This window comes from Taeniopygia guttata, chromosome 17 (genome assembly GCF_048771995.1).
Source record: "Taeniopygia guttata chromosome 17, bTaeGut7.mat, whole genome shotgun sequence".
Taxonomy (NCBI): Eukaryota; Metazoa; Chordata; class Aves; order Passeriformes; family Estrildidae; genus Taeniopygia; species Taeniopygia guttata.
In genome coordinates this window covers 8,208,983-8,223,078 of record NC_133042.1, presented here as the reverse complement: position 1 = coordinate 8,223,078, position 14,096 = coordinate 8,208,983, and the positions used below count along the sequence as shown (strand labels likewise).

Sequence of the window (14,096 nt, the reverse complement as noted above, 5' to 3'; positions counted from 1 at the left end):
ACCTTCTCTGCGAGCCCTTTTAATTACTCCTTACCACCTCTCACTTCCCTGTGGCTGTGGGACAGCAGACACCAAACGCTGCTGGCTCTGCTCTCCTGCTGCTGAGCTGACTCACAGAGCCTACAGCAGAGCCAAAAATTGCTTTTTTTTCTTTTTTTTTTGTTTTCCCCACACAGGCCAAGCCCTGTCTGTCCTCATGGCCACTCCTGATGTCCCAAAGGCTCAGTGCCTCACCGAGCTGGGGGTCAGGCCCATGTTTGCCTCGATGTAGGTCTCTGTCTTTGGCTCCACGGCGAGCTCAGCCTCCAGGATCTTCTCCACGGGCATGTCCTCGTTGGCGCTGCTCGTGGACTCCACCTCGTTCTCGTTGCGGTCCTTCCCCCGCTGCCTCTCCTCCTGCACGGCTGCAAGGGACACAGAGGGACAGTGGCAGACTGTGACTGTCACAAGCCAGGAACAGGCAAGTGACACAGGCTCTAGGTCAGAAGGATAAAGAGTTTATTGGAACCCCTTCTTTGTACACTCAGCTGGGCCTGAATGGTCATTTAATCAACACATTTCACATGACTGGCTAATTAAGAATATACCTCTCAGTAAACATGAGGAAAACTTATTTCAAACCTCACCTGCAGATTGTTTGCCATTTGTTTACCATTCTTTCTCTCTGCCTCCCTAAAACTTCTCAGAGCAATTAATGGGAAAGCTTATCTGGATTTCTCACTCTCTGACCAGACTGCCATCTCCACAGTGTGATGGCTGACTCTCACAATTAAAAGGCAAATATGTGCACATTTTAAGAGAACTTTTATAGGTTTACAGTTATGTTTTACCCTCCTTCTGTTGTTATCAGGGGGTGGCCTGGGTTTGGGACATTTGGGAGAGTTGGCAACAGCTGACCTCCAACCAAGATTGAATGAAGTGATCTCCAGCCCTGGACAGTGAAGAAGGAGCCAATGGACAGAATTTTGGAGGAGCTAAAGGGTCAAAAGGCCAAACCTCCATTGTGTGGATGAGCACATGGTGGGGAAAATCCTCTGCTCCCAGCACCATAGTATTTTATCTATTCAGTCTTCTGATGCATTTTTGATAAGGTTTTAATAAACCTTTTAAAGTTTTTGGGAGTAGCATTTCTCACAGTGTCACCCCCCAGTCCCACAGGTGGCCACAAAACCCCAAAGCATCTCCTGCAGGATCACCCCACTCTGATGCCTGCTCCCACTGTGGCCAGACAGGGATACCCCAGGGAATGTGAGGTTTGGGGAAGGCAGGGAGCAGCCCCAGCCTGGGAAATCAGCTCTGATCCTGCTGGGAAAGCCCCTTCTCTGCAGAGGGACAGGTCCTGGAAATAAAAACAAATGATGGAAAGCAGCACAAAGGATGGACACTTCAGAGTCACTGCGGGAGAGGGAACGGGGTGAAGGGATAGAATCAGGGAATCCTAAAGAAAACAGGTCAGTTGAAAGCAGAAATCCCAAGTTCAGCCACCTCTGAGGCTGGCACTGCTGGATTTCCCTGGAGGCCACACTGTGCCCCTCTCCAGCTCCCGTGGGACAGGAGCTCCATGCAAACCTCCAAACCTCAGGGCAAGCCCCAGACAGACAGGAGAGACCTGTCCCAAATCCTGTGGGGTGGGAATGATCTTGCCAGCAGCCTGTCACATGCTGATGAATTCTCTCCCAGCAGCTCAGAGATGAGAAACACTTGCTAGATGCTAATAACATTATTATTGTTATTATTAATGACCTCCCTTGGAAACCTGCACACGATTTTCCTACACCTGGAAGGCAGCTTTGTGCAATTACAGTGGGAACTCTCTCCATCACCTTGTCACAGACCCTAAATCTCACACTTTCCTGTTTCCCACTGCACATTTTAGCCCACTCTGCATGAGAACAGCCCAAGCATCTCTGGCCATGAGGCACAACTCTCTGAATGCACCCAGCTCTTTGCTGAGGCACTCCAATAACGTCAGAACCCTGATATTTATTACAATTACCCCAGTACTCCCCCCCTGCTGCATCTGAAGCAGGTTATGGGATGTTCAGGCAGAGCAGCAGGGGCACAGGTGTTGTTTGGGGGAAACCAGAGCTGTCTGTGACACAACGAGGCTTTTCAGACCATCAGTGGGACCAGCTCCATGCCATGTGCAAAACCAAAACCTACAATATGAAACTCCAGGAAAATAAAATAAAATAAAATGATATAAAAATAAACTCCAGGAAATTGAGACACAGGCTAAAGGAGCCCTCTCTGCCTGCTGATCCCATTAACCCAGCTCCCAGGCTCCCCCTCCCTTCTCTCAGTGTTGCTGTTTGCTGCATGTCAGCAGAGCTCAGGCTCTTCCATGTGAGAGCTGTTATACAAAAAGGCAAGAGGTTCCTTTCTGCAAACTTCTCTGGGCTGCAGAGGCTCCCCAGGCCCACCAACATTGTCTGCTGGGCTGCCAGAGCCAGGTAAACTCAGATTTGGGTCGTGGCTTTTGTCCATCTGGCGTGGATTCTTCTTCTTTTTCAAGCCATCAGAAAATCCTGCTTCAATTTCACCCCTCCAACCCCTCTCCTGCTTCTCCAAGCATCAGAAAGAGGGGAGTTTTTGCTTAATGCCAAGCCTTCCTCAGCAGCACAGATGCACCAAGATTCCTCTGGGCACATTAGAGGAGATGAAACACCTACTAAATAACACGAAAGCCTGAGAGAAAGGCAAAGCCTCAACAAATGGGATCTTATAAAAAGACTTAAATGCCAAAGTGCTGATGGAGATTGGGAGCAGCTCTCAAGGTTGAAGGTGCAAAGTTGGGATCACTGGGGTCACTCCACCATGGTGTTAACCCCAAAAACACCTCCTCGTGCTGGACACTGGGATTTGTGGCAAAGCATTGCAGAGGGCTGGGCAGACAGGGGCTACTTAAAGCCTTCCACCTGCAAATCTCAACTCATCAGTGCCACATCCCTGGCCTGAAGAGTCAGGCACACTCAGGGGCTGTAGAGAGGATCTTACAGGGCACCTCAACAGCACCTGCCTGCGATCAGGCTGAGCCCAGCTGACACCAACAGTACAAGAGACAGATGGGCAGGGATCAGACACGTAAGGAGTTTGTTCTATTGATCCCAGCTCGGAGCTGCTGCACCAGAAAATCGGTGCTGCAGCTCCCTGCAGAGCTGGGCAGGGGACAGCTGACTCATCCCAGCTCAGCCCCACGCACAGCCCGCCCTGCAGCGTGCCACCCTGGCACAGCAGATGGCACAGGCCCACCCAGCAGCCAAAGATAAAGGCAGCCCTCACCAGGGACTGTTATCTGCTCTGCTACACCTGCTGCCAAGCCAGGCTGCCTCCTCCAACAGCAGGACAGGTGTGGAATCATTTCAACTTCGCCCTCGTCCACCCATCCATCCGTTCATCCATCCATACATCCACCCATCCATCTATTCATCATCCATCCACCCATCCATCATCCATCCATCATCCATCCATCCATCCATCCATCCATCCATCCATCCATCCATCCATCCATCCATCCATCCATCCATCCATCATCCATCTATTCATCCATCCATCATCCATCCATCATCCATCCATCATCCATCCATCCATCATCCATCCATCCATCCATCCATCCATCCATCCATCCATCCATCCATCCATCATCCATCCATCCATCCATCCACCCATCATCCATCCATCCATCATCCATCCATCCATCCATCATCCATCCATCCATCCATCATCCATCCATCATCCATCCATCCATCATCCATCCATCCATCATCCATCCATCCATCATCCATCCATCCATCCATCCATCCATCCATCATCCATCCATCCATCCATCCATCCATCCATCCATCCATCCATCCATCCATCCATCCATCATCTATCCATCACAGTCACATGTTTTTGGGAGAGTCCTCCACGTCCCAAATCTCTACAGGCACGAGCCCAGTGGAAGATGTCTGGATTTCCTGCTACCAGCATTACCCTGGAGCTGCTGAGGCCCTGACAAGATGTTGCTCCTTCTTAGGAGAGGTGCTGAGGGACACATCACCATCCCAGGAAATAAATAGGGACTGTGTTCCTTGAGATGTAGGGGAAAAACAACACACAGAAGAGAGGGAAAGAAAGGAGAAGTGGGTTTTTTTACCCATGAAATCTGGGAAAATCTCCAGCAGTGAGCAGACCCCTCACCATGCAGACCATTCCTGGAGTCCACTCCCCACTCCACTGGGGATTAGTCAAATAACCACAGTGGAGATTACAAAAATACATTTTTCATATGATCTGGTTTGGGAACTGTGTTTCTTTGTGGGTTTAGTTTTTACTTATGTTTTTAAGGTGGCAGCTGCATGGCAGCTTGCCTGGTGACACCAAAACAGGAACAACCTTGCCCTTCTCAACTTCCCAACAACACTGATTTTCCTGGTCCTGAGGGTGGCAGAGCTTTGGATGGACAGCATGGGTCTATCCACCTCAAATGCAGGAGCTGAGGCAGGAATTTGGCTTGCTGCATCCCAGAAAACCCTCTCGTGCAAGGCACAGCTCTCCCAGGCTGTGGCCACCCCGTGTCTCCAGAGCTGAGCTTCCCCTGTCCCCTTTGCTGATGGCTGTGCCAATGCTTTGATTTCTTTTTAGAGCTTTTCCAGGCTGGTTTCCTAAACAGAAGGGAAGCATTTGAATCTTGCAATGCACTTGAGGAGAAAAAAAGATGCAGTCAGAGAGCTTGGAGAGGCAGCCCCACCTCCTCCAGCTATGTGTGAGCCCAGCCAAGGACAGAAGCCTGTGTTTTCCATGGCACCTGATGAAGAGCCTCTCCTGTTATTCTGCCTGATTTGGTCTGTACTTGCCTCAGGCCAGTTGCTGTCATGTTTCATCTTGAGCTTCTCCAGCCCATCTGCACTTCCCCAGGCCACGGTACAGCAAGACACGGAGCCCCATGTGTCCAAGCCACTCCTTGGTGACCTCTGGTGTCTTTAAAATCCAAAATGTCTCGTCCTGTGGATTGCAGATGAGCCTCAGCTATCCAAGCCCGAGGGCTGATGTGCCAAAGTGCCAGATCCATCCTCTGCAGGTGTCCACATCTCACTGGACACCCTCGGCTTTGCTCATGGGACAGCATCTGATGGCTAAAAAAGCAGGTTTGAGTCCATTGCAAAGTGCCACCCAGCCCAGTCCTGGTGCCCAAACCAACCCCTGTGGGTGGCCACGTTCTGGGCACTGCACTTCTGCACCAAAGGAATGTCAGTGGAGGGAGGGAGAGGCCCAAAGGAAGATTTTCCACAGGGCAATGGTGTTTCTGAGAGGGCAGGAGCAGCACAGGGTTGTTTATTTGCTGGGAGAGACCTGGAGGCTACAGCAGCTCCAGTGACACTCACCCAGTGTCAATACAGAGCTTTTTGGGATGGAAATCCATCCCTCCAGGAGCAACAGGGTGGGGGCTGTTCTTTCCATGGGAAAGGATAAATCACTCCCCCAAAAATGGGATTTGCTCAGGGAAACTGAGAGCACAGGGAGAAGGCACCAAAGCTCAGCCCAGAGAGCCCCAAACCTGCTCAGTTTTAGTTTTCCCCCATCCTGCAGGTGGGTGGCTGGTTATTTATGAGGTGCTGGCTGGGGGTTATTAGGAATTTCCATTTCTCTCACACTGGAATTTACTGGGCTCTGCTGCCTTTCATGAAGCAACATCTTTGCTGTGTAGCATCAGCATCTTGAAGCGTTTATGCCCCAGGTACCTGTTTATATCCAAAATGCCAAGACAGCTGAGGAAACAAATTCAGACAGTGTTTCTTCTGCTTTGCTTTCGTGTGTCACCTTTTTTTTTTTTTTTTTTTTTTCAGAAGTGCAGCTTTCTGCTACTGTAAACAACCTCAAAAGCTACGACACATGAATTAAATGGTTTGGGTTTTTTTTTTTTTTTCCCTCCAACATTTTCAACTGAACGCTGTAATTTTTTTAAGGGATGCAAAATACCACCGTGATAATTAAAAAGTGTAACTTCAGAGTGTTAAAAAGTGGATTAAAATCTTAGCATGCTGTTAGTTCACAGAGGAACAGCTCTGGAAAACAACAGCAAAAAATCTCTAGCTCACTTCACTCTCTGGACACTGAAGTATAAACAAACAGCAACAACAGGAGAGAAAACCGTAAGCCAAACCCATTTTCTCAACCTAAGAGCATCTTTAAAAACAAAAAAAAAACCCCAAACCCAGCATAATTTAACCAGCTGGTTTAAAGAGCAGCACTTTAAAAGGATATAAGAAACAAGCTCATTAAGCTGGAAGACATTTTCCATTCCAAAATTAATCCTAAAAATAACTGTGCTCTTGAACTCTGCCCCTTCACTGGGCTGTGGCCACTCGCCTGCTTTCACATTCACTTGGACAGTGGGTTGGAAACCTGAATTCCTGCTTTCTCCCCAGATTCCTCGTGCCCCTGAGGGATGCTCCAGGAGCTGGGATGGCCCAAACTCCAGGGGGATGTACAGCCATGGCAGGGGATCAGGCACAAATCCACGTGGGAATCTTCAGTCCCTCTGGACCGAGCAGCTCCCTGGAGACGTGAGAAGGTCTTTGGGCTGTGGGGATGCTGCAAGTCCAACCTTTCCCAGGCTGAACCCCTCAGCTTGGCAAGCGAGAGGGGGAAAACCAACCCACAAACACGGGAAGAGGGAGAATTAACTCAGGCTGTGAAGCTGAACGAAGCCCTGAAGTCAGAGACCAGGCGTGCAGCTGGACAGATGTCCTGGATGCTCCGAGCACGGCTCTGGAGCTCAGCACAGCAGCTGTACCTGCACCTGGATTTAGGAACAACTCTGGGATCAGGCACTGAGCTGCAGGTGCTGCAGGGGAGCAGCTCTCTGCTCTCCAGATGGGCTCTGAGATGCACCAAGAACCAGCTTCACCCATGCGAAGCTGCAACCTGCAGTTCCCAGCTGCAGGCTGGCACGTGGGAGCCCTGCAGGTCCTGCAGAGCCAGCCTGGCTCTCCCCAGGAGCTCCCCACGGCCAGGGGAAGGCTCTGGGAGCCTCTTCCCAACCCTGCTGCTCCCTGTGAGGCGGCCACGGGAGCATGGGAAAGGCTCCTCGCTGGTATTTCCTGCTCCCTGTGCGATCCCGAGGCGCTGCCAGCGCTCCTCACCCGGGACAGCCCCGGCTCACCACGCCCAGGCCAACCCTGTCACCTCTGCTGGCACCCCCATCCCAAGCCCCCCACCCCTTCACAAGAGCTCTGCCTCCCTGATCCCGAGGCAGTTCCCACTTTTTCCCTTTTGAACCCCAGGCTGCTGGTGCAGACACCTCAGACCCCGATGAGGAACACACTGAGCAGGGAGAGTTCAGCTCCTGGATGCAAACAGCCGCCCCCACAATAACAACCCCTGCATTACTCAAGATCCCTGATGGTAATCTTAATTTTGTTGACTATCCAGTATTTAGTGGGAGACAGAGTACAAAAAACCAAAGCCTAACACAGCTGGCAGAAATTCATAGGGGTGAAAAAAATGTTCCCAGTTGATTATTTATTATGGCTGCAGCATCTCAGGGAGCATGGGGCTCACTGACTGTGAATACTGGGATCTCTCTGACGTGTTTCTAACAGGGAACAGCCAGAAGAGATGCACACAGCAGGAGGAATCCTCTGCTCCTGCAGGCTTTCCCCTCTTTAAGCCAAGATTTGTAGCACTGAAGGATCCCTGTCCCCCAGCAGGGCCACCCTGGGTGTGCTGCTGCTTCTGCCCTGGCTGGGCACAGGGTCCAATCCTCTGGCATGTTCACCTGGAGCCCCTCAGCTGCTGGGATCCAACCTCCATCAGGCTGATTTTGCTTCTCTAATTCAGCTTCTCGTCCAATAACCCCTTTCCTTTTTCCCTGTTTAAATGGAGTACAGCCTTGGCTTTCACTTCTCCCAGCATCACCCAGCATTGTTCCCCACCCCAGCCCTGCCTCTCTCTCAGCTCCAGCACTCATTCAGAGGCTTTCACTGTGCTTCCAGCAAATCCCAGCACCTCTGGCCTGCAGGAGAGATACTTCCCAGCAGGAATCTGCTGTGCCTTTACACAGATATAAATTAGGCCTCCAGAGCAAGATGTTTTTTAGGGAAATGAGGCCCATAACCCAGGCTCTGGTACTTAAAAGATACAAGGGTTTATGCTAGAGGATAAAAAGCCAGCTATGATGTGAATACTTAGGCAAAAGGAATTAGAAATGTGGGATTTAGCCCAAAACTCTTCCCCAAAACAGAGATGGGAACAGGAGAGGACAGTTCCAATCAGCTGGGATGGGTGCAATGGGAAGAGACCCTTTTTTTAACAAACCAGGTGGATACCACATGTGAAACTCAAGAGCTACTCAAAACCAGAGCTCAGTAAGATCCAATTTCTGACTTTCAACTTTAGGACAACTGAGACATTTCTGTGAGACACTGAATTTTTAGGTTTATAACAAGAGACAGGGAAGTTATTCCAGCTTTCCCTACATGGGGATTATGCCTAAATCATCTAATGATGACTGTCACATCACCAGTTGCTGCCCTCACCAGATCCATCAGCACTGCCTGAGTGCACTCCTGGAGTTACCAGGATCCCATCTGTCACACTTTTAAATAATTGTCTGATCATTATGAATTCATTTGCTATTCATTGTGATAATGTTAATCAAGATGAATTAATAGAGTCCTCACACTGTACGTGCTCCCTGGGGACTTCCACCACCATTTAGAAATTAATTAATGGACCTGTAATTTTTAGCGGTGCTGCCCATGCAATCACCACTAAGGGCAGGCACAGAGCAGGTACCTGCTGACAGGGTGGCAGAGTTCCAGCATTCCTGCTGCTCTTCCCAGCCCTACACACCTTGTTCTGAGGGGCTGAAAGGCAACTGGGTCTCCAGCTGCCAGTGGAAGGCTCTGGATGCAGTGCCAGCGGAAGGGGATGCTCTGTATTTCTCCTGCAGAACACACAGGAGAATTCTTGGCTTCTTCCTGCTCATCTGAGTCTCCCATGTGTGGCAAGCACATTTCTTTCCATCTCAGGATTTTTCATAGAGAGAACAGAAATGAAAGAGAAAACAATTTCTATTTCTGCTCCTTGTTTTTCCTATGTGGAATGTGTTTGGAGAATTGTTTACCTGGGGTGACTGCTGGGTTGGATTCTGGCAAGGATTGTTTGAGCCTGATGGCCAATCCAACCCAACTGTGGCTGGACTCTCGGAGAGGGTCACCAGTTGTGTTAGAGTTACAGAAAGTAGTATGTAGTTTTAGTATCCTCCTTTTATATAGCATATTAATGTATTTTAGCATAGTTATAATAAAGAAATAATTCAGCCTTCTGAATTGAGTCAGACATCGTCATTTCCTTCCATTGGGTTCACCTGCATTTACAATACCCATGGCTCAGGTTTTGGATCAGATTTTCCTCATCCCACTGCACATCTCCCATGGAATCCAGTATTCCCCACTGCTCTGCAGCCAGGGCAATGCCCTGAATGCTTCAATCTCTCCATTTCATGGTCTGCTGGGGCAGCAACATTTGTTTTGAGCACTGAAGGGTTAAGTTCAACATCGCCAAAGAGGTCCCCTGGGTGCCCTGGCAATCCCCCCACACCTCCAGCACAGACAGCTTGATGACACTTGGTGACTTTGGTCCTCAGGTAACCCCATAAACTGAGTGTGGCAGGGTTTGCCCAACACTCAGAGCAGCTCCAGCACTGCCCCGTTTATCCAACGCCCCAGACAGGCCTAAGTGTTCTTCAAAGGCTCCCAGGCTGGAGCTGTGGGCCAGGGCCAGAGCAGGGTGGCTTTATCAGCCTGTCAGGGAGGCAAGTGTGGCTCTGAAGATGTAAGGGGGGGAAGCAGCACAGAGCTGGGGTCACTCTCACGTCATGTCTGCTAAAAGCCTGTCCTGCCAGCTAGATTAGAACAGACACACTCAGCATTTAAAAAGATCATTGAAAAGAGGCACTGCCGGGGAAGTTTAGATCCTAAATTTAAATTCCACTAGGGGAAGAGTTATCTTAAAGAGACCAAATTGCTTTCTTCTTCCCAATGGGAAGAAAAGTGCAGCACTGGATGAAGTGGTGAGGCCCTGGCACAGGATGCTCAGAGAAGCTCATCCCCGGAAGTGTCCAAAGCCAGGCTGGAGTGAAAAACATCCCCACCCATCACCTGCACACTGCTGTGACCCTCAGTGCTGCTCCACAGCGAGTGACACTGTGAACAACACACTCTGGGGCCACAGGATGCCCCGGCTGAGGCGCAAAACCAAAGCGCAAAGGCGATTTTTGTCGGCGCGGTGACGGCAGCTCTCGGCAAGGCTGGCACTGATCCTTGGTGCCCACCAAGCTCCCTGCAGCACCCTGGCCAGGCCAGCCCTTACCTTCTCTCTTCATGCCCATGGCCAGACACTTCTGGTAGCGGCAGTACTGGCAGCGGTTGCGCTGGCGCTTGTCGATCAGGCAGTCCTTGTTGTCCCGGCACGTGTAGGTCAGGTCCTTCCGCACCGTGCGCTTGAAGAAGCCTTTGCAGCCCTCACAGCTGTAAACCCCGTAATGTTTACCTGGGGGAGGGAGAAAACTCGAGTTTAAAGGTGGCCCCAGCTCATTTCTTTGCCAGAAGATCTTCCCAGGCTGAGTTTGGGAGGAGCAGAGGTTTCTTGGAGATGGAGAGCAGTGGTTTGGCTTCCACTGAATCAGGATGCCATCCATGGGTCACATCCTGCCTTCCATCCAGGGAAAGGCCATTTCTGGGTCACACAGCAGTGGAACAGGGTACCCTCTGTACCCCTGTGAGCTCTCTGAACCACCCCCAGCAGACACACAGCTGTGTTCCCACCCTCCACTTCCAGCCTGGATCACAGGAGGGGTCCCAAAGGGCTCACACCAGGCAACCAGAGCTCTTCTAGAGCAGGGGGCTTTTACAAAAGCAGGAGAATAAAGGGAATTAGCAGGTCTTTATCTCCCAGGAGGGGAGAAACTCCATGTCAAGAGCATCTTTTCATGTGGGAGCACCAGTGCAGACCCAAGGATGGGGAGAGGGAGGAGACCCACTGCTGAACAGGGACCTGGGGTCTCCTGGCTCTGCTCTTCATCCCCTGCAGTGAGGCACAGGCAGGTCCTGTCCCAAAGGAGAGCTCCTGCTGGCACTCCCCGTGCTGCCAGGAGCCAGGGAGCCAATGCCAACTCTCTGCCACACCCCCAGCCCGCTGCCCTGAGCCCCTCCCGGGGCAGGTGCCAGCCTCACCCGAAGATCTGTCCCCGCAGATGGCACATATGTGCTTGGTGAAGGAGGCCATCGTTCCTGAGGGGTGTGCTGGCACTTTGAGGACTCCATTGAGCCCCAGGGGTGGCTTGATGTCTTCTGTGCTGGTGACGGAGTTCATGGGCGAGTTGAGCTGTAGAGGGACAAGCACAAGGCTCAGCTGGGGCTGGGGACACGGGGACATGGGGCTGTGTCACTCACACGCAGGACAGGGCAGGACAAGCAGGGGACAAACTCCCAGTGGGGACCAGCACTGCTGAACCAAGAGGATTTGGGCACAGGAGCCCTCTGCCCAAAGGCACAGCGCTCATCTGGCCTGGCACAGGAGCTGAGGTGGCCCTGAGCTGGCAGCAGGGTGACACAAGGAGCAGGACGTGGCCAGCCTCCCAAGCACTGTGCAGGGCTGACCCTGCCCATGCAAGCAGGATGTTTTTCCATTATTTAACTGGAAAGCAAGTTCCTCCTGCACTGGCCCAGCACAGCCCCCACAGGCAGGGCTCAGCAGCCAGCCCAGCTTCACACCAGCACAGGACACAGGCAAGAACATCTGCAGTGGTGGGAGAGCTGCTGGCTGGGAGAGAGCCCTTGCATGGATGATGAAGGCCAGGACACTCTTGTTTAGCTCTGCAATTTATAGATATCCCTTCAGCATTATCTCTCCAGAGGAAAGCTCCATGGCAAATAAACACATCCCAGGGCCTGGATTCCAGAGCTGGAATGGGTGGGACATGCCCCTACAACTCCCAGATGTCTCTCCTTCCTTCCCTTGGCCCCCAACAGGCAGAGAATTGGGTGGAACTGGCTCTGGCACCACGGCACTGCTGTGGAGTGAAGGGTTCCTGGGCTGAATCCCCCACTGGGCTGTTACACACGTGTGTGCAAAGAGAAACTGAGGCACAGGGCTGTAGGATCGACCCATCTCAGTAAGGGGACAAGCTCACCCCATCCAGGAGGGTCTGGGGGACCTGGGCTTGGCTAGCTGGCTGGGATCACTGGGGGTGTCCCCAAGGGAATCAGCCTGCCAGGGACTGTCCCAGAGCCACCATCCCAGCCACCCTCGAAGCCCAGGATGGATTCACAGGCCCGAGGCTCAGTTTGTTGCCTTTCTCTGCTCTAAGAAAGATCCTCAGCGATTGCACTTGGCACAAATTAACTCAGGGAAGTCCCAGGGCTCATGATCTGTCGATGAAAGTGGCACAGCTGCTTCTCTGCCTTTCAAGTCTCCAGGCTGGTGGGGAATATTTGGCAGGCAGATGCCTGGCAGCCACACAAGAGAGCCAGGTAAACCCACCCTGGAGAAACAGGATGGATGTGCCTCCCTCTGCTGCCCTGCCCGTGCCAGCTGATGGATCAAAGGCAGCTGGGAGCTGGTGCCACCAGGGATGCACTCCCTGGGAGTGTGACAGAGCAGAGAGGGGAGGGAGGAGCAGGCCCCAGGCAGGAGCATCTCTTTTTGAGTGCTCCATGATCCCTGTGCTCCCCTGGGAGCAGGGGTTGCCAGGTCAGGGTGACCTGCCCCAGGAATTCCTCCCAGAGCCCTTTCTGGGAAGCGGAGCCAGTTCCCAGGTGCAGCTGGTGGCGAGGGCTCCTGTCACACCATCCTGGCTGTGGGAGCGAGCCCAGAGGCTGCCACGGCTGCCTGATGGAAGATAAAACCCTTCACCACCACTTCCTCTAGCCCCAGCAGCCCACAGAGCCCACCCAAGCAGCCCCCCAAAAACACTGGGGGGATGATGGGCAGAGCAAGACCCACCCAGGAGGGTGGGGGTCCCACCAGCCTCCTCAGCCTGGAGAATTCAGCTGCTCAGAGCTGAGTCAGCCCTGGGCTGGGGAGGGAAAGTCACCGGTTCCTCTCCCAGCACTGGCCCCAAACCTCAGCAGAGCCACCCTGGGGTTCCCACACCGCCCTGGCGCCTGCCCGGGAGCACGTGCAGGACAGAGGAGGGGACAGCAGCCCTCGGCCTTGGCACAGCATTTCTGCTCTGGGACAGCAGGGCTCCAGCTCAGCAATGAGCCCAGACAGGGGAGGAACCAGGGCTCTGCTTCCCCAGAGACACCAGAACTCCCAGCTCCTTCCCCTCCCTCTCAGCTCCTTCCCCTCCTGCTCCAGCTCATCGCACCCAGCACTGAATCCTGGCCCTTCTGGCAAGCAGAGCTTTATTCCTCCTCCTCCCATCCCAAAAAACACCCCAGCCCTTCCCCTGTCCCCCAGGCACCCTTACAAAGAGCATTTTGCAAAGGCAGGCGCTCTGGAAAAGCCTAATCCCATGTCTGATCTCTCCCCGCTGGCCCCCGGGCATCCCGAGCTGCTGCCAGCGATGCCTGGGGCGGCTGCTCCACACGGCATGGAAAGTCCTTCCCTCGCAGCTCCTGCTGAAAATCCTGACTCTTTTCCCTGTTTTCCATCATTTTTAGGTAAGAGGGTTTAAGCAAAGCGTTAAATCCCGGAGGTGCGGGGTTTAGCCCCCACCACAGTCTGGCCACTTCGTTCCTGGGCCAGCTCAGCACCAGCATTCCCCTCCCATGGGTGCTGGCATCCCGTGGCAGGATCCCTGATTTTGGGGCTGTGTTGGCAAACCCTGCCAGATCCCGGGATACTCCCCGTGCTGGAGGGAGGGTGCTGGGAGCATCCTCCAGCGCTGTCACCAAGGGCTGCAGACTCCCCCTCCCCTCTGCAGAACCAGGTGGGGTGAGGCGAGCCCCCTGTTTTTTGGGAGGCTGGCAGCTCCTTCCCATCGGGACCCACCCTGGGGACCTCGTACAGCGCGTGCCCTTCTGCTCTGCTGCCTCTCCGAGGTGACGAGGCGTGGCCTGATGGCAAGTGGCATCTGCCATCTGATGCAAAGCACCTTCCAT

At 52.8% G+C, this 14,096-nt stretch overlaps 1 protein-coding gene across 1 annotated transcript in view; it reads right to left on the bottom strand.

Annotated features, from left to right (window-relative positions):
• The window catches only part of RXRA (retinoid X receptor alpha), a 95,762-nt gene that overhangs the window by 14,475 nt on the left and 67,191 nt on the right, over positions 1-14,096 (bottom strand). Inside the window, exons 3-5 of the mRNA XM_030286447.4 lie at positions 11,223-11,373; positions 10,360-10,539; positions 235-404 (exon numbers count right to left, since the gene is read on the bottom strand). Coding sequence (XP_030142307.1) covers positions 235-404; positions 10,360-10,539; positions 11,223-11,373 — 501 coding nt within the window. The remainder of the gene's footprint in view (positions 1-234; positions 405-10,359; positions 10,540-11,222; positions 11,374-14,096) is intronic.